General features: G+C 52.3%; 1 protein-coding gene across 1 annotated transcript in view; it reads left to right on the top strand.

The window, feature by feature from the left end:
• Window positions 1–790: 790 nt before the first annotated feature.
• FAM83F (family with sequence similarity 83 member F) overlaps window positions 791–27,871 on the top strand; it is a 41,104-nt gene continuing 14,023 nt past the window's right edge. Inside the window, exon 1 of the mRNA XM_001100816.5 lies at window positions 791–1,394. Within this exon, the coding sequence (XP_001100816.3) occupies window positions 906–1,394 (489 nt within the window). The 5' untranslated portion in view covers window positions 791–905. The remainder of the gene's footprint in view (window positions 1,395–27,871) is intronic.

Below are 27,871 nucleotides of genomic sequence, written 5' to 3'. Positions count from 1 at the left end.
CTGCTGCTGTGTGTGTGTGTGTGTGTGTGGTGTGCACGCACGTGCGGTTTCCTTCCTTGAGCTCAAACATATATTTTGAATCACTAATATAGTAATCACATCTCTGGCAGCCTATCTTGCCCAAACACACACACAGACACCACACACCCTACTCCAAATTAAAGTGGGGGTGGGGGAATTCCGCTGCTGCTCTTTACATCATTTCTGTTTGGATGGCTATTTTTTAAAAGAAATTTTTATAGTGAAGGTGTTGGACTGCCAGTCCAGGAGACCTCTGATCTCAGAACTGGGACGCAAGGGTGGGGAGCTCGAGCTGTCATTAGCATTTCGCTTTTGCACCCCCATTGCCCGCTCCTCAGCCGTCACAATCCCGTCCTGCAGCAGGCCCCTCGACCAACACCCGACCCTCGACGGGGGAGGGGTCAGCTCGCCCGCCCCAGGGGCGACTGGGCCAGAACACGTGCTGTGCACTCCACGTGCGCGGAAAATGAACTCGTACCCGCGACGCGGCCGGCGGGGGCGGATGGCAGCGAGGGCCAGACAGCGAACCTTTACCCCGCAGAGGAGTCGGGGCCGGAGCCCGCACGTGGGTCTGCGACGGCCCCGCCCCCAGGGGGCGTCCCCTCAGGGACTCCAGCCCCGGCTGGTGGGCCCTGCAGGCCCGGGCCCGACCGCGTCCGCCAGGCCGCCCCGAGGTCCCGGCGAGCCCGGCGGAGGCGGCGGCCCCTCCCCGCCCGACGGCCACGCCCGCGCGGATTGGCCGCTCCCCGACGGCGGGGCGGGGCGGGACGGGCCGGGGCAGAGCTCGCGGCCAGGTGAGGCGCCCCGCCCCTCGGCGGCTCCAGGTGCGGCTGTGGGACCTCGGACCGCGGCGGGGCCAGGGCCAGAGCCGGGGCCGGGGCGCCATGGCCGAGTCCCAGCTGAACTGCCTGGACGAGGCGCACGTGAACGAGAAGGTGACCGAGGCGCAGGCCGCCTTCTACTACTGCGAGCGGCGGCGGGCCGCGCTGGAGGCGCTGCTGGGCGGCGGCGAGCAGGCCTACCGCGAGCGGCTCAAGGAGCAGCAGCTGCGGGACTTCCTCTCCAGCCCGGAGCGCCAGGCCCTGCGCGCCTCCTGGAGCCCCTATGAGGACGCCGCCCCCGCCGCCAACGCCCGGGGCAAGAGCAAGGCCAAGGCCAAGGCCCCCGCGCCGGCGCCTGCTGAGTCCGGCGAGTCCCTGGCCTACTGGCCCGACCGTTCCGACACCGAGGTGCCTCCGCTGGACCTGGGCTGGACGGATACTGGTTTCTATCGCGGCGTGAGCCGGGTCACCCTCTTCACCCACCCCCCTAAGGACGAGAAGGCGCCGCACCTCAAGCAGGTGGTCAGGCAGATGATCCAACAGGCCCAGAAGGTAGGCCCCCGCCTTCGCCCTCTCACCGCTGGGACCTTGGCCCCAGTCCCCTGGACCAGGCCCCACTTCCCAGACAGCGCCCGGGGCAGGCTGCCCTGAACACCCTCTGGAAATTGGGCCCCAACCCGCCCCTACTTCATAGGGCTGCAGTGAGTCCTCTAGAGCGAATGGCTGGGAACGTGTTTGGGAAATTACAAGGCGCTGGACAGATGTCAACCGTCGGTATTCCAGCGTCCAGAGATGCTGGCTCTGCTCTGTGTTTCTGAAACTTCCCTGTCCAGTCTTCCTCCCCAGGGAAGATTGGGGACCGAGGCCCTGTGGTTAAAATGCAGCACTCAAATGTCTTGATAATAACCTAGGTGCTGCCCAGGGATTTACAGAACATATCCCGAGCCACTTTCTCATGTGATCGTCAAAGCAACTTCAGGGAGTGGGTGGCAGTGACCTTCCCGGTCCCACCTCTGCCATGCTGCTCTTTGGACCACCCCTCTCCTCCCGTAGTCAAAGCCGGCCTGGCGCCCTCACAGTCACAGCCTCTCCTGGACCGGGTGCTAGGCCCCAGCTGCCTGGAATGAATGACTTTGGGGGGCGGGGGTAATATTGAGCACCTACTGTGTGCCTGGCCCTGTGCTGGGCGCCTTGGCACAGCAGGTCACCTGACTCGCAGCTCAGGAAAGGACTCCTACTTAGCATATCTGTCCTGATTGGGAGTTGAAAGGAGGGTCTGTTTCCAGGGTGGCTGGTGAGGCCAGTCCGCTGTGGAGCAGGCTGAAGACTTTCATCTTTATGCCTTTGGGTAGGAGTCCTGGGCAGCTTCCTGATCAAATATAGGATGCCCCACTACATCTGAACTTTCAGTAAACACCACATAACTTTTTAGTATCAGTTTATCCTAAACATGACGTGAGACATACTGATACTGAAAAGTTCTTTGTTGTGTATCTGAAATTCAAATAGAATGGGAACGTTTTGTACTTTTATTTGCTAACTCTGGCTCCCCTACACTGAGATTTGTTCAGAAACAGCAGCAGCTTTTGGTGCCCAGTTCAGAATATACAACGGGAGTGGCTTGGGTTTACCACTCGAATTCCACTCAATGAGTGAGGTTGGAGTCCTGGTTCCCCTCCAGGCTGAAGAGGCCTAAGGAGGGAAAATAGAGCTAGAAAGACCAGTGTTCAGGCTCATCTTCCTGGAAGGGGTGATCTAGGTAGTTGGCTACATTGGCTACCAGAAGGAAGGGTTAACTTTCCACTGTGCACGTTTCTACCCTCCCTCTCTATAATTCCTCCCTGTGTGACTGAGTTTTCTTTGTACATTGTGTTCTGCAAAAGAAAAGGCAAGATTGGACACAGAAGAGGGAAAAAGGATGTAGGCGGCAATACAGGCTGCAGCTGGGGTTAGGGGTCAAGTCTCATGATGTCATGCTAACAAAGCCTCTATTTATTTAGCATTTAATATGTGCCATCCACTGTGCTAATGACTCACCTACATTTTCTCATTAGCTTTTCACAACAACCGGGTGAATAGGTGTTTTACTTATTTTTGGAGAAAAAGACATCAGGATTCAGAAGTTTCTCGCCGGAGGTCCCATAGCTAGCAAGTGACTGAGCCAGGACCCAAACTCCAAAGCCTTTGCTCTTAACGATTGTGCTACTCTGCCCCAGTGTCTGAAATAATGGTGCAGTCCGATTAAGCAAGGGGTTTGAATGAAGCTAGCCTGGTCACAACCTGGAGTGCAGGTGCTGTACCCCTGTTACAAGAAGGGGGAGACAGGGCCCCTGGCCACTGAGGCATCTAGTCCCATGTGGGCTGACAGGACTCTCTCCTGCATAGTGAGGTATTTTTAACTCTTTCAATATTTAACAACAGAAACTTTGAACAATTGTGAACCCATCCAATAAGTACAGGTTTAACCAGTAATTTCCTGAAGGCCGACTGTGTGCCAGGCACTAACTCGCCGTGAAGAAGATATACGGTGTGGCTTTACCCTCCAAGGGCTTAACAAATGCTAGGGCTCTGCTGGAAAGGAAAGAGTTTTTAAGGCTGGATGTGCCTAATCTGGGAAGGCTTCCTGAGAGAGGGGAGTTGCAGAATTGGAAAGGGAGAGGGTGAAATGGAATGGGCAGTCTCTCGGTAAGAGAGCTTTTGCTTCGAAAAAGCAAGGAGGTTTGATTGGCAGGGAAAAAGAGCTGTCATGGAGGGAGGTGAGTACTGTGTGGGGCCTGGTGTGGGGACCCTAAAACTGGGCCCAAGGCAGGCGACCACCCCTAAGGAAGCAACAGTGTTGGACACTGTCTGTGCCTACCCAAGTATCAGGACCTCCAGGCCCCCACCCTTAATCACTGTCCCGCCTGTCTGCACAGCCCCTTCTTCCCAAAGACCCTGTGAAGAAGTTGGGACAGAGAGGTTGACCCTGTTTCATAGGTGAGGAAACCAAGGCACAGAGAAGGAAAGAGACTTGCCCAGAGGTCACGTGGCTGGTTCTAGAAAAACCCAGCTTCTGCTCTAGGGGCTGCACCTTCTGACCGCTGCCTGTCCCCCACCCCCACGCCAGCTTGTCCAGCTGGCAGTCAGCCTTCCCTGGCCATTAACTTAGATCCTTCCTCCTCCCCTTTCGCCCCGAGGGATGGAGTTTCCTTTGTTTCCAGTGAGAGTCTGGCTGCTGTGAGGCCAGGTGGGGCAGACTGAGGTGGTTTACGTGCAGGGACACGGGGGAACTGCCAAGGGGAGGCAGCAGGACACGCACACATCCAACTGTGTGCTGTGCCAGAGTTTTGTATTTTATTTCATTTAATCCTCAGAATAACCCCGTGAGGTGTTTTGGTTTCTGAATCACAGACAGGAAACTAAGGTTCAGGAGTTGCCCGTGGCTGCCAGCCTACAGTCACAGGCCAGCGGATGATTCTATACCTGGTACTCAGGAATATGGAGAAAGGAGCCTAATTAGGGGAACATGAATGGGGGGTGAGGGGGGAGGGGCTGAGGATGGGGACCAGTGAGGAAACAGCCCAGCAGAGGCCTTGTGGACTGGTAGGAGGGCCTTTGAGGAGGTCCGGCTGAGCAACCTGTATCCTGGGCCTCTGCAGGTGTCAGAAAGCCCTTCCCAAACTGCCATTCGGCTGTTTACTTGTGGGGTGGAGATTTTTTCTGCTGTTTTTTTTTTTTTTTTTTCTTTTTCCTTTTGAGTGATCTGCTTACCTGGGTGCCTCTGAATGATGGACTTTGTCTACTTAAATTACAGGCAGAAAGGGCGCCTTTAGGGACCCAAAAATGATCTCCTGGCCTATGCTACGCTAGCAAAGAAGACCAGGGGAAGTTGCTGATGCTGGGGCCACTCAGGTCATTGTAACTGCCCGGCAGTGGACTTACAGCAAGACCATGTGTAGGCTGGGAAACTCTTGGTTCTTATTTGCAAAGCCAGAGTAAGGGGAGCAAACAACTGCACTCTGGATGGGCTGGCAACTTGGAAGGATTGTGCATCTGTTTGGCCACTGGACAAATATTTAGAGGTTTACTGCATGTGCTAAGCATACTTGAGTGGAAAGCAGATACCTAAAACACACCTCTGCTCTTAAATAGCCTAATCTTCTGCTGATCCATCATCTAATACAGTCTGAGGAGTGCTGGACAGAGGGCGTGGCGGGAGGGGCACTAGCCCAGCCCCTAAACTGGGTTAGGGAAGGCCCTTTGATGCTGAGGACCTGTCTACAGGCATGTCTGAACGCAGCAAGAAGCTGAGATACACCAAGCTGTCCGCCCATCTTGCGCCCAGGCTCCCTTGTGACCCGTGGCATCCAATTTTGAGGCTGCTGAGCGGATTTAGAGAACGTTGCCTCGTGCTTTGGGAACAGACACAAGTTTACCACACCTACTTCTCAAAGATTGACCCTTGACCCCTGCATTCCTGGCTCACACCCAAATGCACCGTTGACCCAGCTAACCAGCTCATCTTGGTTCATCACAAACTGCCCAGTCTCCTTGGCACCTCAGTAGCTGCGTAAGGCGGGGTCTTGTCTTCATTACACAGAGGCTCCCTCTGAGCTCCGAAAGGGTGAAATGACTTATCTTCAGACCAGGACAAGGAGGTTACACAGAATCCCCGGGTCCTTGGTTGGGATTATCAGTGACCCCAGTGACCCCATGCAGATTGTAAACACAACCTAGGAGAGGGAGGCTGCTGGAGTAGGTAACCATGACTAACTAGGAGCTGCTTCTATTTTTATTCCTGTTGTAGTTAGTGGAAAAGGCCTGCCTGGATGGTTGAGGAAAGAGGGTAACCAGCCAGGCTGGTCCCTAACCCACCTCTGCCTGTCATTGGGTTTGTCCCTTTTCCTTCAAGGCCTCGCTAAGAGGCCACCTCTGCCTTGGTATTTTGTCAATTTAATTTTCAATCCAGAAGGTCCACAAGGTTTGCTTTGGGAGAGAGCATTTTGCCCTCCTGGATTGGGAACTTTGGAAGAGAGAGACTGGCTTACTCTCAGTTTCCCTTCCGGTACCCCAGCAGTGCCCCAGCTGTCACAGGTGATCAATTATCTGTTTATAGAATTGAAAACTGTCTTCTGTTGGTCTCCTAGTCCCTCTGGGGAAGCAGGTGTCTGGAGATGTCCCTGTGGAATTGCACATTCCCCGGGGAGCTCCTTTAATCTACATCGTAACAAGCCGGCTGGTAGCAGAGAGAAGAATGCTGTCAACTGGGGATATGGGGCACAGGGAGGGAGGTGCATCAGGGGATTTAGGGAAAGGCTCCAGAGCAGGAGGCATGGCTGGCTGAGGTTAGCAGCCTTGGTTTGAGGTCTAGGCAGCTATGGGAGGAGGGTATGGTGAACACCTGGGACACAGATGCCCCTGGGCATGGCAAAGTCTTGGAGTCATCAGCGCAACTCCCCAAAAGATTCAGCTTTGCACATGGTGGGCCTGGCCCCTGAGTGGAGCCCACCGTCTTTCCCCATTAACCTCAAATGACATTTCCCTCGTTCAGCTACACTGGCCAACAGTACCAAGTGCCTTCTCCATACCAGGCACTTTGCTGGACATTGAGATACTGCAATGAAGCAGATGCCCCCAAAAACCCAAGTTTAAAAAATATGTAATTTTTTTTTTTTTTTTTTTTTTTTTTGAGACGGAGTCTCGCTCTGTCGCCAAGCTGGAGAGCAGTGGCCTGATCTCAGCTCACTGCAAGCTCCGCCGCCCGAGTTTACGCCCTTCTCCTGCCTCAGCCTCCTGAGTAGCTGGGACTACAGGCGCCTGCCACCACGCCCGGCTAGGTTTTTGTATTTTTTAGTAGAGACGGGGTTTCACCGTGTTAGCCAGGATGGTCTTGATCTCCTGACCTCGTGATCCGCCCGTCTCGGCCTCCCAAAGTGCTGGGATTACAGGCTTGAGCCACCGCGCCCAGCCAAAAATATGTAATTTTTTTAAATGTTACTTGTTTTTGAATTCTGAGAGTCAAGCAATACATTCATTAGTCACCTTACCACCCTGTTTGAGAGCTGGTCCCAATTCTTAACTTGCTCCTAATAACCTTCCTACCTCCCTCTTTTCCCCCATTATCGTCCTCCCCTTCCATCTAAGGGGGACAATTGACTTTATCTAGAAGCTCCTGAGCTGCCTTTTAGAAGCCTGGTTTAAACTCACAGAGCAAGAAGAGGCCTCTCAGGCAGCCCAGGGACCCACAGGCCCCACACACTCCTAACCGTTCTACCCTTCTGCAAGTGGCCATGCCACATGAGCTTTGTTTCAGAGTCCTTGCTACATTAAGGCTGGTGGATAATGGCACAACTGCAGCTCCAGAGAATAAGCACTTCATAGCCCTTCTGGGATCTTGCCCCGGCCTGTCCAGGTATTCCTGACAAGCCCTGGACGAATTGGCTGTTGGGTTCTGAGTCTCTCTCTCTCTTATGCTTGATCAATGATTGAAGGAGCTGGCATTAGCAGTGGACCAGCTTCATGTCAAAAACAGAAGACAAGATCTGAAGTTGAAAGGTCTTGATTTCTGCCCGCATCTGACCACTTACTCACTGTGTTCCCTTGAGCAAATCACCTCCCTCTCTAAGGCTCCTGGCTGATAAAATGGGGAAGATAATACCGAGCTTCCTGGATGGTTTTGAAAAACAAAGGAGGGTAGGGCATGGTGGCTCTTGTCCACAGCACTTTGGGAAGCAGAGGAGGGCGGATTGCTTGAGCTGACACATTTGAGACCAGCCTGGGCAACATGGCAAATCCCCGTCTTTACAAAAAGTACAAAAATTAGCCAGATGTGGTGGTGTGTACCTGTAGTCCCAACTACTCTGGAGGCTGAGGTGGGTAGGTGGGAGGATCGCTTGAGCATAGGAGGTGGAGGTTGCAATGAGCAGAGATTGCACCACTGCACTCCAGCCTGGGTGCCAGAGTGAAACTCTAACTCAAAATAAATAAATAAATAACAAAACAAACAAAAAAAGAAAGACAAGGGAGAAACCATGTGTGAAAGCTGAGGATACTGGAAAGTATCATATAAATGTTCATTATGTTAGAGGGTAACTGCTGTCTTCTTTTTTTGCAGAGCAAGGGAGGGAAGGGTAGCCAAATTTTCTCCCAAGAAGTTAGAGTGCCCCACCCAGGAGATTAGAGGTAGGCGAATTGGGAGGGCCAAAGACCCTGTGCAGGTGTGTTTCCTGCTTCCACCTTTGAACGAGACAGGAGTGGCTGCCCACAGCCCTCCCACTCGCTCACTACATTCATCTGTTGGCCTTGGTAATGGTGGTGGTGGGCCACAGTTGGTAACGGCAGTCTTCTGCCGGCCTCCGAGCTGCCTTCAGGAGGCTGTGGCGTTGGAATTCTCAGCCCAGGATCTATGCTGGGATCTGGCATGGGCAGAGAGGGATAAAGCAGGAAGGTGCAGAGGCTCTCTTGTTCCTAAAGCAGGGGTCCCCCGAGGATGTTCCCCACACACGGTCATCCTGAAGGGCCAGACTACTGCACCGGCCCAGCCCAGAGAGCCCGAGGGCAGCCTGGAAAAACTCCCCAAGCTCTTTTAGTTCTGGAGAACTAAAGCTTTCATTGGAACAAGAGGCGGGGGCTGCTGATGGTTAACCGTGATGTAATCGTGGCCTTGGGCCGTGTTTCCCTCTTTGGAGAAGAGGGAGGAGAGAGTTGGCTCCTCTGAAATCGAATGCTTTGGGTCCCTGAACCTCTGAGGATGGGTGTTTCCCAGAAAGTTCAAAAGTAGAAGGTGGGGCCTCAGTAAACCTCATGACTTCTTGAAGGTTCGTGGTAGCAAAGCCAGTTCTGTTGGGTGGAGGTCTCCGAAAGCCCAGGCCACTGGCAGGTGGAGGGAGCCCACGCGGCTGGGAGCCAGGAACCTGGGAATCATTGTTTTTGCCCTGGCCATCTCTTTCCTAGCTCCCTGGGTGATGTGGGGTACATCGTTTGGCTTTGCTTGGCCTCTGTTTCTGCATCTCTAACATGGGGATAATTCCTGCCTTCTTGCTTATTTCCACACATTGTTCTGAGAACCTAGTGTAAGGCTATGGGAAATCGCTTTGAGAAAGGTGAGTGATGCGTGCAGTAAAGGGATTTCTCTGAAAAAGGACTAACGCTGAGTGACGGGATTGGTGCCCTCGTGCCATTGCCTTTCGTTAATCCAATCCTCAGCACCTTGCCAAGGAAGGGATATTTTCCCTGAGGCTCTGGGAAAGCATGAGGTGGCAGAAGTCAGAAGAGGCTGGGGGAGATTCCACCCAGGTCTCAGCTCAAGGTGGTGTCCATCCATGACAGTTGTCCTTGGGAATTGTCCTCTGGGACCATCTCTTCCCTCTAAAACTTCCAGAAACATTCAAAGTCTGTATGTCGCCAGCCAGGCCCTGGGAGGCTCTTGGACCAGTTCTAGAGACAGACAAGTACACAACTGCCAGCTGCTCCATTCTGTGCCAAGGCTGGGGAAGAGGGTTCCCCCTGCCCAGTGACATCGAGGCAGGTAATATAGGGAAGCTGGGTACAGGTAGTTTCTCCAGAGACCTAGATTGTCCTCTTTATGGCCACTTTCTGGCCCCCTGGGACTTATGCCCCTCCCTGACAGGCTGAGACCTTGAAGTGAGTCCCAGCCCAGCAACTGTCAGTCCTTCCATCTTCTCAACCCCAGGGACGCTGCCTCACCTTGGCTGATCTTAGAGCGTACAAAGCAGAGCCTGTTTGGGGACAAGCTTCCAATCCAAGCTGGGGGAGGTGGGGAGCAGGGCAGAGAACAAACGAGCCCAGGGCTGCGTCCTGGCCGACCACCTGCCCCTGCTCCTGGGGCTGTCCTGAGCCACCCCCCAGGCTGAGTCATTCTAGCCATCCCTGCCCGCCCCAACCCCCACACACCATGCCAGGTGCCATGACCAGCCGGCCTCAGCTGGGGCTGCTGCCCTTCCCAGTTTCCTTTTTCATTCTCTGAAATCGGTGGAGTCTGTGGACTTGCTAATGATCCCATAATCTTAGCCCTGGAAGAGAGCCTATGGCTTTTCTAATTATTAGTCTCTCTGGCCCAGGTTTCCAATAATCTGCAAACACATCCCCAGCACAGCTTGCACGCCGGTCATCATTCTGCTGGGCTCCTCGCAGTCCTGGCAAGGCATGTGGGAGGCTCCGGATAAGTGTTATTTTATTTATTTATTTTTCAGCAGTGAGTCAGGAGATGGGGGTGCAGAGGTGGGACCCAGAACTCTCTACCTTTCGGTGGGCCATTGAAGACAGACTGTGAGTTTCCTTAATTCACCCTCCACCCCCAGGAGGGCTCCCAGACCGCCTGGAGATTCCCTGCATTTGCTCATTCACTCACCGTGTTTCACTGAGACCCAACTATGTGCCAGGAACCAGAAATTTACAATGAGAACTCTGCCTTAAGTCTAATGGCGGTAGGGGTGGCGGGGGGGGGGTGAAAAAAGAAAATACAACACAGTGGTGGGGGTGAGGATATTGATAGCTATTACTTATTGAGTATGTAAGTGCTAGGCAAATGCCATCCCTTTTAGAATTATTTTATTTTTTGAGAGGGAATCTTGCTCTGTCACCCAGACTGGAGTGCAGTGACTCCGTCTTGGCTCGCTGCAGCCTCTGCCTCTGCCTTGAACCTCCCAAGCGATTCTCCCACCCAAGTAGCTGGAACTACAGGCGTGTGCTACCACACCTGGCTAATTTTTGTATTTTTAGTAGAGACATGGTTTCACCATGTTGCCCAGGCTGGCCTCGAACTCCTGACTTCAGGTGATCCACCCGTCTCGGCCTCCCAAAGTGCTGGGATTACAGGTATAAGCCACCACACTCAGCTCATTTTTGTATTTTTAGTAGAGATGGGGTCTCACCATATTGGCCAGGCTGGTCTCAAACTCTTGACCTCAAGTGATCCACCCTCTTTGACCTTCCAAAGTGCTAGGATTACAGGCATGAACCACCATGCCTAGCCTATTCCATTTAATTTTTTAACAACAATCCAGCAGCTTTTCATTTTACAGATGAGGAAACTGAGGTTCAGAGAGGATAAGGTGACACCACCAGTAAATAGGACGCTAGATGGGAACTGAAATATGTCTGATTCTCAGGCTTGTGCACCTGTACTGAGCTCCAGGTGAACGGAGGCTTCCTGGGAATTGATGGCTGAATCAGCCAGTTGTGGAAGGGCAGGGCAGGCTGTGTACAAAACTGGAGGCCCAGGACCCGTGGACTCACACTGTTCCCATGTTCCCATCACTTGAATGCCCTCCTGACCACTTTCAACCATATCCCTCCCTGCACTCTCAACTTGCCCCTCTAGGGAAGCCCTCCCAGGTAACATCGTCTGGCAATAGCCACAGAGTTATCCTTGCTGCGTCTCATCACCTCCCAGGCAAACTGCCAACTCCATTTGTCTTACCCTGATAGATCAGTCAAGAAATACCTCGGCAGATACTTCGTGAGCTACCTCACTACCTGCCTCGCTCTGTCCATGTGGGAGCTCAAGGCTAGTAACGCAAACCAGCAGATGATCCTAAAAATCGTTTGTGTATCTTCATTGGATTTTTTTTTTTTAGCAGCTGATTTATCTTTCTAATTATGTTTGGCTTTAAGCTAATGTTAAAATGAGCTTGCATTAGATAATTTTCACTAATTAACACCAACTTAGTGCCGGGAAAGTCATCCCAGAAGCTTGCCATGGGGCAGGGAAAAGCTGGCCTAGGATCTTACAAAGAATTGCTCTGCTTACTCCCTGGCAGGTCACGACACGTGGTTGTTCACGGCTGAATCAGTTGGCCTTGCTCACGTGGGTGCCATCTGTCTTCCTCCTCTGGAGAGCCAGCCTGGGTCTCCTTTGTACATACACCCTCCTTCATTCAACCTTGTCAAGAGTGATGGCCTCACGGGGTCAGCCCGAGAGGGAGTGAACCCCAGGGGGCGCAGCAGGGAGACCTGACCTGCAGGGTCAGGATCAGAGCCCCACACTGAGGTGGAGGGCTCTAGGAGAGGAAGCGGCGGGGCTGGGTGGAATTGGGCTCCGCTGCTGCCAGCATAGGGAGGGAGCCCGGTGTTTTATGATGTCTAATTAGTGAGCCCAAGACGATGGAATGTGGCCACAGATAGCTGGGAAGCCCCAGCTGATGAAGCACAGATGCCCTGCTGCTGGGGTGGGGGCAGCCTCGCCTCCAAGTGGGGAACAAGACCCTGTTGCAGCCCGGCGTGGTGGCTCACACCTGTAATCCCAGCACTTTGGGAGGCTGAGGCGGGCAGATCATTTGAGGTCAGGAGTTTGAAACCCGCCTGGCCAACATGGTGAAGTCCTGTCTCTACTAAACATACAAAAATTACTCAGGTGTGGTGTAATCCCAGCTACTCAGGAGGCTGGGGCAGGAGAATTGCTTGAGCCTGGGGAGCAGAGGTTGCAGTAAGCAGAGATTGCACCATTGCACTCCAGCCTGGGCAACAGAGTGAGACTCCATCTCAAAAAAAAAAAAAAAAAAGCTATTGCAGCTCTGGATTTGGCTCTGCCTTCTTGGTAGACCAGGACTCAGGCCCAACCCACATCTCAGCTCCCCAAGGGAAGCCCCCTATGTGAAGGCATTCTGTTTAGAATGATGGCGGGGCTCTGTCTCCCACCCCTCGTGGACAGATGGGGAGACACCCCCATGTGCCTAGACAGAAACAGCGCTGGGCAGACATGCATCCTAGGGAAGGCACACGCTACACTGGGGACTGGGGACAGAGGACGATCCTAGGTAGACATGCATCCTAGGGAAGGCACACACTACACTGGGGACTGGGGACAGAGGACGATCCTAGGTAGACATGCATCCTAGGGAAGGCACACACTACACTGGGAACGGGGGACAGAAGATGATCCTGAGACAGCCCTGGGAAGAGTGAAACAAGGACCTCGACAAAGAGTATTCTCATCACTACAGGCTTAGGGGGTGACACTGTGAGTTAAGGCACGAGCCAGAGCCTGCTGGGTGAGTTTGGAGAACATTGAATAATCTTGTGGGGTATGAGCTGATTATCTGGGGAGAAAGTGGATAAATGCCTCTTTGGGTTGGAAGCACATGAAGGGTCTTCAGCCAGGCTGAGGGCCTTCGACTTGACTTAGGCAGTTAGGAGCCGCTGAGTGGGCAGGGAAACAGGGCGCTTGGGTTGTGTTATGGGGTCCATCTGCCAGGAAGGAAACAGTCAGGGCAGCATGAACTAGCATTGCTGCAAGGTGACCCTGAGCACCTACTGTGTGTCAGGCCCTGTCGCAGAGGAAGGACAGAGCTCAGCCAGCTGGGGCAGGCACCAGGCAAGATTTTATCTAGGCTTGATCACATTTCTTTTCATCTTCATAGAACCATGAAGTAGCCTCATTTTACAGGTGGAATTCAGAGGGCTTCAGTAACTTGCCCAAAGCCTCACAGTCAGTGTGGAATCTCTGGCACTTTCCCACTGTAGTACACTTCTGTACTGTTTTATTTAGTGATGTGAATCTAGAGACCAGGGATGGGAGGAAGTTAAAGGGGTGTTCTGTGGGGGTCATGCAGCAGGAGCCCCTCCTGTGGGCAGCTGTGAAGCCTCCTCTCCTCTCCTGCCCTCTCCTGTCCTGTCCTCTCCTGTCCTCCCCTCTCCTGTCCTCTCCTGTCCTTTCCTATCCTGTCCTCTCCTCCTCCTCCCCTCCTCCCCTCTTCTCCTCCTCCTCTCCTCCTCCTCCTCCCCTCCTCCTCTCCTCCTCTCCTCCTCCTCTCCTCCTCCTCTCCTTTTCTCCTCCTCCTCTCCTCCTCTCCTCCTCCTCTCCTTTTCTCCTCCTCCTCTCCTCCTCTCCTCCTCCTCCCCTCTTCTCCTCCTCCTCTCCTCCTCTCCTCTCCTCCTCCTCTCCTCCCCTCCTCCTTTCCTCCTCTCCTCCTCCTCCTCTCCTCTCCTCCTCCCCTCCTCCCCTCCTCTCCTCCTCCTCTCCTCCTCTCCTCCTCCTCCTCTCCTCCTCCTCCCCTCCTCCTCTCCTCCTCTCCTCCTCTCCTCTCCTCCTCCTCTCCTCCCCTCCTCCTCTCCTCCTCTCCTCCTCCTCTCCTCCTCTCCTCCTCTCCTCTCCTCCTCCTCTCCTCTCCTCCTCCTCTCCTCCTCTCCTCCTCTCCTCCTCCTCCTCTCCTCTCCTCCTCCCCTCCTCCCCTCCTCTCCTCCTCCTCTCCTCCTCTCCTCCTCCTCCTCTCCTCCTCCTCCCCTCCTCCTCTCCTCCTCTCCTCCTCTCCTCTCCTCCTCCTCTCCTCCCCTCCTCCTCTCCTCCTCTCCTCCTCCTCTCCTCCTCTCCTCCTCTCCTCTCCTCCTCCTCTCCTCTCCTCCTCCTCTCCTCCTCTCCTCCTCTCCTCCTCCCCTCCTCCTCTCCTCTCCTCCTCCTCTCCTCCTCTCCTCCTCCTCCCTTCCTCCCCTCCTCCTCTCCTTTTCTCCTCCTCCTCTCCTCCTCTCCTCCTCCTCTCCTCTCCTCCTCCTCTCCTCCTCTCCTCCTCCTCCCCTCCTCCCCTCCTCCTCTCCTCCTCTCCTCCTCCTCCCCTCCTCCCCTCCTCCCCTCCTCCTCTCCTCCTCCTCCCCTCCTCCCCTCCTCCCCTCCTCCTCTCCTCTCCTCCTCCTCTCCTCCTCCTCCCCTCCTCCCCTCCTCCCCTCCTCCTCTCCTCTCCTCCTCCTCTCCTCCTCTCCTCCTCCTCCCCTCCTCCCCTCCTCCCCTCCTCCTCTCCTCTCCTCCTCCTCTCCTCCTCCTCCTCCTCCTCCCCTCCTCCCCTCCTCCTCTCCTCTCCTCCTCCTCTCCTCCTCTCCTCCTCCTCCCCTCCTCCCCTCCTCCCCTCCTCCTCTCCTCTCCTCCCCTCCTCCCCTCCTCCTCTCCTCCTCTCCTCCTCTCCTCCTCCCCTCCTCCCCTCCTCCCCTCCTCCCTTCCTCCCCTCCTCCCCTCCTCCTCTCCTCCTCCCCTCCTCCCCTCCTCCTCTCCTCTCCTCCTCCTCTCCTCCTCTCCTCCTCCTCCCCTCCTCCCCTCCTCCTCTCCTCCTCTCCTCCTCCTCCCCTCCTCCCCTCCTCCCCTCCTCCCCTCCTCCCCTCCTCCTCTCCTCCTCCTCCCCTCCTCCCCTCCTCCTCCTCCCCTCCTCCCCTCCTCCCCTCCTCCTCTCCTCCTCCTCCCCTCCTCCCCTCCTCCCCTCCTCCTCTCCTCCTCCTCCCCTCCTCCCCTCCTCCTCTCCTCCTCTCCTCCTCTCCTCCTCCTCTCCTCCTCTCCTCCTCCTCTCCTCCTCTCCTCCTCCTCTCCTCCTCCTCCTCCTCTCCTCCTCCTCTCCTCCTCTCCTCCTCCTCTCCTCCTCCTCCCTCCTCCCCTCCTCCTCCCCTCCTCCCCTCCTCCTCTCCTCCCCTCCTCCCCTCCTCCTCTCCTCCTCTCCTCCTCCTCTCCTCCTCCTCCCCTCCTCCCCTCCTCCCCTCCTCCTCTCCTCCTCTCCTCCTCCTCTCCTCCTCCTCTCCTCCTCTCCTCCTCCTCTCCTCCTCTCCTCCTCCTCCCCTCCTCCCCTCCTCCTCTCCTCCTCTCCTCCTCCCCTCCTCCTCTCCTCCTCTCCTCCTCCTCTCCTCCTCCTCTCCTCCTCCTCTCCTCCCCTCCTCCCCTCCTCCCCTCCTCCTCTCCTCCTCTCCTCCTCCTCTCCTCCTCTCCTCCTCCTCTCCTCCTCCCCTCCTCTCCTCTCCTCTCCTCCTCTCCTCCTCTCCTCCTCCTCTCCTCCTCCTCTCCTCCCCTCCTCCTTTCCTCCTCTCCTCCTCCTCCCCTCCTCCTCTCCTCCTCCTCTCCTCCTCCTCTCCTCCCCTCCTCCCCTCCTCCTCTCCTCCTCTCCTCCTCCTCTCCTCCCCTCCTCCCCTCCTCCTCTCCTCCTCTCCTCCTCCTCTCCTCCTCTCCTCCTCTCCTCCTCCTCTCCTCCTCCCCTCCTCTCCTCTCCTCTCCTCCTCTCCTCTCCTCCCCTCCTCCTCTCCTCCCCTCCTCCTCTCCTCTCCTCCTCCTCCCCTCCTCCTCCTCCTCTCCTCCTCCTCTCCTCCTCCTCCCCTCCTCCTCCCCTCCTCCTCTCCTCCTCCTCCCCTCCTCCTCTCCTCCTCTCCTCCTCCTCTCCTCCTCCCCTCCTCTCCTCTCCTCTCCTCCTCTCCTCTCCTCCCCTCCTCCTCTCCTCCCCTCCTCCTCTCCTCTCCTCCTCCTCCCCTCCTCCTCTCCTCTCCTCCTCCTCCCCTCCTCCCCTCCTCTCCTCCTCCTCTCCTCCCCTCCTCCTCTCCTCTCCTCCTCCTCCCCTCCTCCTCTCCTCTCCTCCTCCTCCCCTCCTCCTCTCCTCTCCTCCCCTCCTCCCCTCCTCCTCTCCTCCTCTCCTCCTCCCCTCCTCCCCTCCTCTCCTCCTCCTCTCCTCCTCCTCTCCTCCTCCTCTCCTCCTTCTCTCCTTTTCTCCTCCTCTCCTCCTCTCCTCTTCTCCTCCTCTCCTCTTCTCGTCCTCTCCTCTTCCTCCCCTTCTCCTCTCCTCTCTTCCTCCTCTCTCCTCTCCTCTCCTGCTCTCTCCCCAGGGTATGTACGTGGGGAACTTAAGAGAAAGTTTGTTGTTTAGTGGTTCCCACTCTACTGGCGTAAAAATTGGTGATAATTCAGAAGGGGCCTGTTGCAGTCTTGGTGACAGTCTTTGCAGTGTACCCAGAGTACTTATGACACCCTCTCCTGGATGCATCGTCTCCATAGAGCACCCTTCTGTGCTGCGGTGACGGCTGTGCCAGTTAGAAGTTGCTCTGGTTGCCCGCAGCCCGCCTTGAGATACTTTACTCTGGCAGCGGCTTTCTTAGCCGTGCGTTGCGACATTCAGCATATGAGTGTAGACACCTGGTATGGCTGGGTGAACAGTTCATCATGTGGGTTCTTCTTTAATTGGGCTGCCCTTCCCCTCAACTAGTTCAAGTTTTGACCTTTCTGGAAGTGTCGTGTTCCCTGAGCTTTAATCACCACCGTGGGCTGGGCCTGCTGGGCATGGCATTGAGCAGAGGAACGACATCCATACCTTGATGTCTGTGCCGCGGGAGGCGCTGGCTGCCTGGCTCCCCGGGAGCTCAGTGGGCCCCCCACTGGCTCTCTCCTTTCTCGCCCCCTCCCCTGAAGTGGTGGCCCCTTTGTTCTGGGCTCCATCACTGAGGAGAGAAGAGGGCACCTGCGTTTACCCATCGCTCACAGCAGGACAAGTACCACGCTGTTGCAGAATCTCATTTAAAGCTCAGAACAGGCCTGTAAAGGCATCACCTCCCTGCTCTAAAATGAGGAAACTGAGGCCCAGTAAATGACTCACTCAGAGCCAAACAACCAGTAAGACGTTCTGCTTCCTGACCGTATATTATCCTGCACACAGCAGCCTTCACTCAAAGTGTGACACATCCCCGCCGTGCATTCAAGTGACCTGAGTGGGGGTGGAGGACGGAGGCTGCTGTTAAAATGCATTTTCTTTTTTTTTTTTTTTTTTTTTTGAGACGGAGTGTAGCTCTGTCGCCCAGGCTGGAGTGCAGTGGCCAGATCTCAGCTCACTGCAAGCTCCGCCTCCCGGGTTTACGCCATTCGCCTGGCTCAGCCTCCCGAGTAGCTGGGACTACAGGCGCCTGCCACCTCGCCCGGCTAGTTTTTTGTATTTTTTTTTAGTAGAGACGGGGTTTCACCGTGTTAACCAGGATGGTCTCGATCTCCTGACCTTGTGATCTGCCCGTCTCGGCCTCCCAAAGTGCTGGGATTACAGGCTTGAGCCACCGCACCCGGCAAAATGCATTTTCTTGGGCCTTTGCTGAATTCGAGTTTTTGAGGATAGGGCCCTGGAATCTGCATCTTCAATAGGCATACCCCCATCCCTGCTCCCAGGTGATTCTTTATACACTGGAGTTTGACAACCTGCCCTTGATCCTCTCTTTAGGGAGATCAGAAAAGGAAATTCCACAGCTGGAGATGTGTGAGTCAGAGGCTGCAGGCAGACCCAGCTCTACCCTCCGTGGGAAAGGGAAGGACTGCCCTCTAGTCCCAGATAGACTAACTCCCCTGGACTGCCAGACAGATGGCCATTCTGGGAGACAGCAGTTTGACCTGTTTGCTCAGCCGCTGTCCTCTCCACCCTGAGGGACCTTAGGGCTTCAGATGTGGGGAGTTCCTCCCATTTGCCTTATAGTTATAAAACGGTTGTTGTAAAACGATCCCTCATAACTGCACAGCGTTTTCGTGGGATTTCGTGGACATGATCTCATCTGAGCCTTCCAACAGCCCTGGGAGGTAGGCATGGCAGGCACGGGAGGCAACTCGGCCCCAGGCACACATGGGTAGGTAATCAGTGGGAAAGTGTCCCTAGCTGCTTCCCTTCCTTCCCCAGGAGAAGTGATTGTCACCAGCAGGCCCCCCAAGGTCAGCAAGCTTGGCCTGTGGCCTTTTGCTTTTTCATACCCACAGAAGGGGTGAAGCTGGGGCTCTTTGCAGGCAACAGCAGCCTATCCCACCCCAGAGTCCTGAGCTCCAAGTCAGCAGGGCAAGGGGACGGATGGTGTTGTCTCTCTCTACCCATGCATCTCGTTTTGCGTCCTGCTGTGGAGGATGAATTGGAGGGTAGATGTAAGCAGGAGAGAGCAGTTACGAAGCTCCTAGAAGCATGGTAGGAAAGGAGGAGGGTCCGAGCTGGGGCGGTACCAGTGGGGACAGAAAGGACTGACCCTGAGAAGGTGCCCGCAGTGGAGCCTGCTGGATTCAGTGACCGATGGGATTTGGTAGGTGGGGAGGAGGAGGAGGCTGGTAGGCCTGGGCTTCTGCCAGAGTAACTGGGAGGTTGTTGATCTGGGGAGTGCCTGTGTGACTGAGGGACACGTCCAAGCCGTAGTCAGCTCTGTGGATATGGACACCTGGCAGAGCCATGCCTCCTCTAGTCTGGGTCATCCAAACATATGTGGGGTACAGGGGCCAGATGGAGCCCTCTTGTCATTTTTGTTATCTGACGGTAATTACGAAGTCCAGAAAGAGAATTGGAAACGCTGGCAGTTTAACTAAAGCTGGATGGCAGGAGAGGGACATTTGGAGGCTCCCTACCTGCCTTCACTCCCCGTCCTGCCGCCCAGGCAGGATATCAGATGAGGAGACGTTGAGCTCACAAAACACCCCATGAGAAGTCTTACAACATCAGAGGCTGTCTGCCAATGTGCCTGCGATGGCTTATAGAAACTGCTGCCACCTCGAATTAACCTCTCTCCCCAGGCATTGTGCATCAGTAGGTAACCAGGTAAAGGACACCGGGGGTGGGTAGCCAGCTGGAGGGGGCGTGATTTCCTCCCCCAACAAAATCTGCTTCCCTGTGTTCTGAGCCCATGATGTCCTGTTTTTAAACCCGATTTTCCATCTACACTGGGAGCTTTGAAGTTCGCTCGGTGTGGAGAAACACGTGCTCAGTGAAAGACCCAAGCAGAGAGAGTGGGGAGCTGGTTCCCCTGGGCCTGACGCTGCAGAGCTGAATGTCAAAGCGGGGCCCTCAGAGACCTAAGCGGAGGGTAATTATCACTTCTCCACAACTAGATTGCAGGAGTCAGCCAGCAATTGATTTTTTTTTTCTACTACAGATATTTCATTGTTTAATTGGTAGTGACACAGATGGCTGGCTCGCACCAGGGCGTCACAGTCCGACTCGTGAAAGCCAGGCTGTGGGGACTGCTGCCTCTCCCGACATCCTTGGGCAGGTGGGGCTAGGACAGGCCAGCTTCCCTGCTTAATTTTTCAACCACAAACCAAAAGTGAACCTGAGACATGCTTCTGTGAACCGGTCAAGCTGTCCTCAGCAACATGGGTCCACTCTAAGCTGGACACCTTGGAGTGTTCAGAAATGAGAGGAGGACAGGGAACTCTGGCCTCGACAGCACGTGGGAGATAAACTATCAGGAGCACTCGGAGGTGGCGATCAAGTATCAGAGCCCTGGAAACTGCATTGCTGGTGGAATGAAGCCAGAACTCTGCACGTTGTGTTCAAACCCTTCGTATCCAGCCCATGTACCTTCACCCTTATTCCTACCCAAACCTGCCCTGAACTGTGCCAGCCCAGCTGGAGGACTTGAATGTGATTTTTGGTTGGTTGGTTGGCTATATTGGACCCCAGGTGCAAAATGCTGATTGTGCACCTTAGTTCACGGCACATTGCCACCGGCGAGCCTTGGAAGGCCTCCTACTTTACCTTGCTCCTTCCCTCCCACTCCTTTCTCCTTCCACAGGCAGCCACCCTCATGTGTTCAGCCTATGTCCTCAGACATCTTTGTATCCTTGAAAAGTGTGCAGTATTATTTTATGTAGTGTGCTGTGCTGTTTTGTTTTGTTTTTTGAGATGGAGTCTTGCTCTGTTGCCCAGGCTGGAGCGCAGTGGCACTTTCTCAGCTCACTGCAACCTCCACCTCCCGGATTCAAGCCATTCTCCTTCCTCAGCCTCCCTGGGATTAAAGGTGTGCGCCACCATGCCCGGCTAATTTTTGTGTTTTTAGTAGAGACGGGTTTCACCATGTTGGCCAGTCTGGTCTCAAACCCTGACCTCCGGTGATCTGCTCACCTCAGCCTTCCAAAGTGCTGGTATTACAGGTGTGAGCCACCGCGCCCGGCCTGTAGTATATTTTTATTTATATGAATGGTATTAGGCTATAGATCTCACTCTTTAACATTTTCATTTGAACTATCCATTTTAAAAGGAATTATCCAAGTTACGACACATGGAACTAGTTCGTCGCTTCTGTCTGCTGTAAAACATTCTATCACATTCCTCACATTTTCCTTACCCAGTCTTCTAGAAATAGACATCTAAGTTGTTGCCAGCTCCTTGCTATCCCAAAGAAAGATGCAGGGAACATATTTGTTCTGGCCCCATATAGACCTGTGCAAAGATCCAAGAGATTCCCAGGGGTGCATGGCCAAGAGTGGCTTTTCTGGCTTGTAGCTATGCACATGCTCAAATCCACTAACTTTTGCCTGTTGCTCTACAGAATAGCTGCACCAGTGTTCCCACCCACCAGCAGTGACAAAGGTCCCCCTTCCTCCACCTACCAATATTTTGGATTATCCAATTTTCTGATTTTTCATTAATCTCGTAGTTGTAAAGTGGTCTCTTCCTTTCTCTCTTTTTTTTTTTTTTTTTTTGGAATGGAGTTTTGCTCTTGTCGCCCAGGCTGGAGTGCAATTGTGCGATCTCAGCTCACTGCAACCTCCACCTCCTGGATTCAAGCAATTCTCTTGCCTCAGCCTCCCGAGTAGCTGGGATTACAGGCATGTGCCACCATGCCCAGCCAATTTTTGTATTTTTAGTAGAGACGGGGTTTTACCATGTTGGCCAGGCTGGTCTCGAACTCCTGACCTCAGGTGATCAATCCGCCTTGGCCTCCCAAAATGTTGGGATTATAGGCGTGAGCCACTGCACCCGGCCATCTCTTTGTTTTAATTTGAATTTTTCTGATTACTACTTCTTTTGCCTAGTGCAGTGGCTCATGCCTGAAATCCTAGCACTTTGGGAGGCCGAGGCAGGCGGATCACTTGAGGTCAGGAGTTTGAGACCAGCCTGGCCAACATGGTGAAACCCTGTCTCTACCAAAAATACAGAAATTAGCTGGGCGTGATGGTGTGCACCTGTAATCCCAGCTACTTGGGAGGCTGAGGCATGAAATCAGTTGAACCTGGAAGGCAGTGGTTGCAGTGAGCTGAGATCGTGCCACTGCACTCCAGCCTGGGTGACAAAGGAGACTCCATCTCAAAAAAAAAAAAAAAAAAAAAAAAAGTCCAGGCGTGGTAGCTCACACCTGTAATCCCAGCACTTTGGGAGGCCAAGGTGAGCAGATCACGAGGTCAGGAGATCGAGACCATCCTGGCCAACATGGTGAAACCCCATCTCTACTAAAAATACAAAAAAAAAATATTAGCCAGGCGTGGTGGCGGGCATCTGTATTCCCAGCTACTCGGGAGGCTGAGGCAGGAGAATGGCGTGTACCCGGGAGGTGGAGCTTGCAGTGAGCCAAGATCGCGCCACTGTACTCCAGCCTGGGTGACAGAGCGAGACTCCATCTCAAAAAAAAAAAAAAAAAAAAAAAAGACAGCTCCTTTTTACATACTTATTAGCATAATTTCATTTTCCTTCATAGTTTGTGCATTTGGGAACTTAAGAGAGTCTTTCTTACCCCATGTCATGAAGATATTTTCTTGCATTTCATCAACTCCCTTATTAGTTATATCTTTCACATTTAAGTACTTAGCCTACCTGAAATTTTCCTTTACATGTGGTGTGAAGTAGGGATGGATCCACCTCTGTTTTTCTCTATGCAGTAAGCCAGTTTTCCCAGTGGCATCTGCTAAAGGGCATTTTTTTCCTCCACTGACTTGTGATTCTACCCCTATCATACATAAAGTTTTGTGTATGTGTACATGTATATATGTGTTTGTGTGTATACTTCTGGTCTCACCATTCTGTTCCATTGGTCTATTGGTCAGTTCCTTCCTACTTAAGTAGTACAAGTAGTACAATTCTTATTGCTATGGTTCTGTAGTATGCCTTACTCTCTATAGGACAAGTGTTCCCTTTTAGCTTTTCCTCTTCAAAATCGATGTGGCTATTTGCGGATCTTTATTCTTCTTTATATCTTCCAAGTATTTGAGTTTCTCAAAAGCATTTACTGAGCTTTTTATGGAATTGCATTGAATTTTATTAATATGGAGAGTATTAGATTTTTAAAATATTAAATCATATTATCTTTTCATGATTTATTGCTTCATTTATTCACATATTTTAAAATGTCCTTTCGTAGACTTTCCAGTATTTCTTCCTGAAGGTATTTATTTCCAAATGCCATGTGGTTAGGTTTTAACTGGGAATGAATCTTATTTTCTTTCTTTCTTTCTTTCTTTCCTTCTTTTGTTTTTTTTTTTCTTTCTTTTGGTTGATTATTGCTGGAATAGAAGAAGGCTATTGGTTTTCATAAGTTTTTCTTGGATCTGGCAATTTTGCTGAATTCTCTTATTAATTCTAATTGCTTTTCTCTTTGTTCTACTGGATTTTCTGTGAAAATTGTATTATTCTTAAATACTGGTAGTTTTGTCTCCCCTAATCCTTACGTCTCGTATTTCTTTTCTTTTTTTTCTTTTCATTTTCTTTTTTTTTTTTTTTTTTTGTCTTATTGCCTTGGTGAGGACCTCCAATACTATGTTGAACTGTAGTGGTGATAGTGAGTATCCTCTGAGACTTGAAGGGAGTACATCATAAGTTTCTCTGTTAAGTAAAATGTTTCATGTGGGTTTATTGGTAGATAGAGCTTATCAAGTTAAGGAAGATCCTTCCTATTCCTTGTTTTCTGAGAATTATAATCACAAGTAGGGATCTAGCTTTATAGAATACTTTGTAAAATTATTAAGATAAATATGATTTCCTCCTCTCGACCCCATAAATGTTTTAAATTCAAATGATACTGTTTCTGATGTTGAGTCACCCTTAACATTCTTAGGATAAACTTTACTTGGTTATGGTATATTTTGTTTAGTTCATTTTTTAAAGTGAACTCTTATGTCATGTGCATTTTCATATGCATTAGCATGTAATTGGCCTTAATATTCTTTTTTACCATGTTTACAATTCCTTAAAGTTCTATTATGTCTGCAGTAATTTCTTCTTTTTCATTCAGTATTTTATTTACATCTCCTCCTTTTTTGTCGGTTTGCCAGAAGTTTGTCTATCTTGTTTAGTCTTTTTAAACAGCCAGTTTTTGATTCAATGTGTCTGAAGTATCTCCTAGCAATCCCATCTCTAGGAAGCAGTGAAATGAAGACCCTGGAGCCACCTAGGACTGAGTTCCTTGCTCTGCCACATGGCAGCTTTGTAACCTTGGACATAGGACTATGGCCCCTATGTGTTTACTTCCTCCTTTGTAAAGCGGGAATAACCCTTTCGCAAAATAGTTGTGAGGATCAGATTAGAAAATTTACCTAAAGCGCAGGAAACAGCCTAGGGTGCACTGAAAGTATTTAGTACATGTTAATTCCCATCCTCAGTGACTGTATTAGTCAGGGTTCTCCAGAGAAACAGAACCAACTGGATGGGCATGTTTGTGTGTGTGTAAGAGATCCACCGAGAGACAGAGATTGATTGATTTTAAGGAATTGGCCCATGGGATAATGGAGATGCGAGGCCAAAGCCTGCAGGATGGGCTGTCAGGCTGGAGACGCTGGGAAGAGCTGCAGTTCGAGTCCTGAGGCGGTGTGCTGGTGGAATTCCTTCCTGCCCAGGGCGGGTCAGTCTTTCTTCTAAGGCCTTCAGTGGGTTAGACGAGACGTACCCACATTACGGAGGGTAATCTGCTTTACTCGAAGTCCAGTGATTTAAATGTTAATCTCATCCAAAAAAAACACCCTCATAGAAACATCCAGAATAATGTTTGCCCAGCCAAGCGAACATATACAATTAACCAGCACGGTACCTTTGTTTGTGCTGTGCCCTTTCCCTGAAATGCTCCCCTTGCAAGCCCCTGCTAGGCCATGTGACACCGGTACGTAGATTAGAAAAAGGCGACTCTTCCCAGGGCAGAGGCAGCTCCCACTCCCCTCCTCAGCCAGTGCCTGTGTGCAGGACACACTCGTGCAAGGCAGCCCAGACAACCTCCCTGCTCGATCTTCCTCCTGCTCCTTTCTCTGGGTGCCAAAGGCTTCCCATCCTTCACAGTTCAGCTTCCTTGGTAAAGTGTTTCTTATTCTCCCCGGCTAGAAGTAATCTCTCCACTCACCCACCCACCCCAACCCCACATCACATGTCACGCTCTTAAAGGCATTTATCTCATTTATCTCATGTCTTAGTTATTTTGTGCACAGGTCTTGTCATTCCACTTGGATTAACCCCTTGAAACAGCGCTGTAGCTTATTAGTCTTTAGGTCCTCTCTCTGCCTATGGGGCTCAGAAAGAATTCATTCTCCCTTCATGAGTGATTATCACAGTATCAACCTCAAAGGAAGACACTGAGGCAAAATTAGCATAGAGAGTTTATTTGGGCCAAGATTTAGGATGGCATCCCGGGACACACTTCCAGGTTTCCTTGGGGAGGCTCAAGATTTTAAAGAAAAAAGGATGAAATCAGGATTTGGCAGGGGTAAGGGGTGGTTGGGGGGGGACAACCAAAGTCATTGGTCAGGAAGTCTCATTGGTTTACAGAAACAGCGTTGTCAGTGATTGGCTATACATTGTTTCTTTCTTTTTCTTTTTGAGATAGAGTCTTACTCTGTTGCCTAGGCTGGACTGGAATGCAGTGGTGCCATCATGGCTCGCTGCAGTCTCAATCTTATGGGCTCAAGCAATCCTCCTGCCTCAGCCTCCCAAGTAGCTGGAACTACAGGCATGCGCCACCATGCCTAGCTAATTTTTGTATTGTAGAGTCAGGGTTTTGCTATGTTGCTGAGGCGGATCTGAAACTCCTGAGCTCAAGCAGTCCTCCTGCCTCAGCCTTCCAAAGTGCTGGGATTATAGGTGTAAGCCACTGTGCCCAGCCTACCTTGTTAACTGTATAGAGTGTGTAGCATTTTATGGCTACTTAGAGTGAGTCTAGAGGCCTCATACAGCAAGTGGCTTCAAGCCACTTACTAATAGTAATTATTTAGCTTGAAGGGGAGTGAGACATGACAGCTATTTTATTTTGTTTTGTTTTATTTTATTTTAAGATGGAGTCTCGCATTGTCCCCCAGGCTGGAGTGCAGTGGCGCAATCTTGGCTCACTGCAACCTCCGCCTTCCTGGCTCAATCATTTCTCCTGCTTCAGCCTCCTGAGTAGCTGGGATTACAGGCGCCTGCCACCATGCCCGGCTAATTTTTGTATTTTTAGTAGAGACAGGGTTTCACCATGTTGGCCAGACTGGTCTCAAACTCCTGGCCTCAGGGGATCCATCCACCTCAGCCTCCCAAAGTGTTGGGATTACAGGCGTGAGCCACTGTATCTGGCTGCTATCACATTTTTTTTTTTTTTTTTTTTTTTTTGAGACGGAGTCTCGCTCTGCCGCCCAGGTTGGAGTACAGTGGCCAGATCTCAGCTCACTGCAAGCTCCGCCTCCCAGGTTTATGCCATTCTCCTGCCTCAGTCTCCCGAGTAGCTGGGACTACAGGCGCCTGCCACCTCGCCCGGCTAGTTTTTTGTATTTTTAGTAGAGATGGGGTTTCACCGTGTTAGCCAGGATGGTCTCGATCTCCTGACCTCGTGATCCGCCCGTCTCGGCCTCCCAAAGTGCTGGGATTACAGGCTTGAGCCACCGTGCCCGGCGCTATCACATTTTAAATGCCTCTCTGGGCCTGGTAATTTAAAGGGTCTCTCATTCTTCAGATAAAACAGTTTTTGTTGTTGTTGTTGTTGTTTGTTTGTTTTGTCTTTCTCAAAATGTAAGAGCTGTGAAGAACTTTAAATGGTATTGTGTAGGGCAGGGCACTGGAGTCTTTAGAGTCAGGGTGATGGCAGAGCACACGTGTGATTGAGTGCACCTGGTGCCAGGTGGGCACTCAGCACTTTCTTTTTTTTTTTTTTTTTTTTTGAGATGGAGCCTCGCTCTTGTCCCCCAGGCTGGAGCGCAATAGTGCAATCTCAGCTCACTGCAACCTCCGCCTCCTGGGTTGCAATGAGCGATTCTCCTGCCTTAGCTTCCTCCCCAGGAGCTGGGATTACAGGCATCCGCCACCATGCCTGGCTAATTTTTGTATTTTTAGTAGAGATGGGGTTTCACCACATTGGCCAGACTAGTCTCAAAACCCTGACCTCAAGTGACCCCCCCACCTTGGCCTCCCAAAGTGCTGGGATTACAGGCGTGAGCCACCGGCCCTGCACTCAGCACTTTCGTGGTGCATCTCACTTAGTCCTGGGACAATCCTTTGAGATCTAGGTGCAGTTGTTAGCTCTATTTTGCGGCCAAAGAAGCTTGGGCAGGCCGTGGCATGGGGATACTAGCCTAGTCTTCCTGACTTTAAGAGTCCGTCCTTTCAGTTGTGAAGGCAAGCCGACTTCCTGGACTGTATAGCAGTTACCGTTAACTGAGGACTTATGACTTGCCAGACGTTGTGTTTGCTGCTTACAAAGTTATCCGTAATCCTCAGGGCAAAAGTGTAAAATACAAGGTATCCTCACTTTGCAGATGAGGAAACAGAGTCTCATTAAGGTTAAGTGACTTGCCTAAGGTCACAAATAGGAAGTGGTGGATCCGTAGTTAAAACCTCTCCGACCCCAAAGCCGAGGCCTTTTCCTCAGCATCACATGCACGGTGTTCGGGCCAATAAGAAAACCTTCAGCTGGAGTGTGGAGCATGGTTTGTGTAGGCAGCTGGAAGTAGCTGTGGCTGGAAAGGTGGAGCGGCCTCAGGCTGCATAAACCTTGCCTCCAGGGTGGACACTCAGGGCCGATTTTTGTAAATGAAGGGTCCTGAGCAGTGACTTTGATTTGAGGATGGGGTGGTATGGGATAGACACCTGAAGGCCAAGGAAATCCAAGCCAGCAGGAGCTCTGCCTGGATCTGTGCCTGGGGAAGCACAGAGCTTCACACAGCTACAAGGCCATCGGCGCATCCAGGCCTGCTGAGAAAGTGATGTTAGAGCAGATCTGTGGCTCACAGACATGAGCCCACCCCTGGCATCTCAGTAATGGCATCTCCTTGTGCCTGCTTGTTTTTCTAGGGAGTCAGGAGCAACTTTCCTCAGCCCCCTAGATCTCCCATGATATGGCTCATTTCATTTCATTTCATTTCAGTTCAGTTCAGTTCATTTTTTTTGAGACAGAGTCTCACTCTATCACCCAGGCTGGAGTGCAGTGGCACGATCTTGGCTCACTGCAACCTCCACCTCCCAGGTTCAAGCAATTCTCCTGCCTCAGCCTCCCCAGCAGCTGGGATTACAGGTGCCTGCCACCACGCCTGGGTAATTTTTTTTTTTTCGCTCTTGTTGCCCAGGCTGGAGTGCAATGGCACAATCTCGGCTCACTGCAACCTCCGCCTCCGGGTTCAGGCAATTCTCCTGCCT

This window comes from Macaca mulatta, chromosome 10 (assembly GCF_049350105.2).
Source record: "Macaca mulatta isolate MMU2019108-1 chromosome 10, T2T-MMU8v2.0, whole genome shotgun sequence".
Classification (NCBI taxonomy): domain Eukaryota; kingdom Metazoa; phylum Chordata; class Mammalia; order Primates; family Cercopithecidae; genus Macaca; species Macaca mulatta.
Note: the sequence above shows the minus strand (reverse complement) of the source record. Positions and strands in the feature narration are given on the sequence as shown.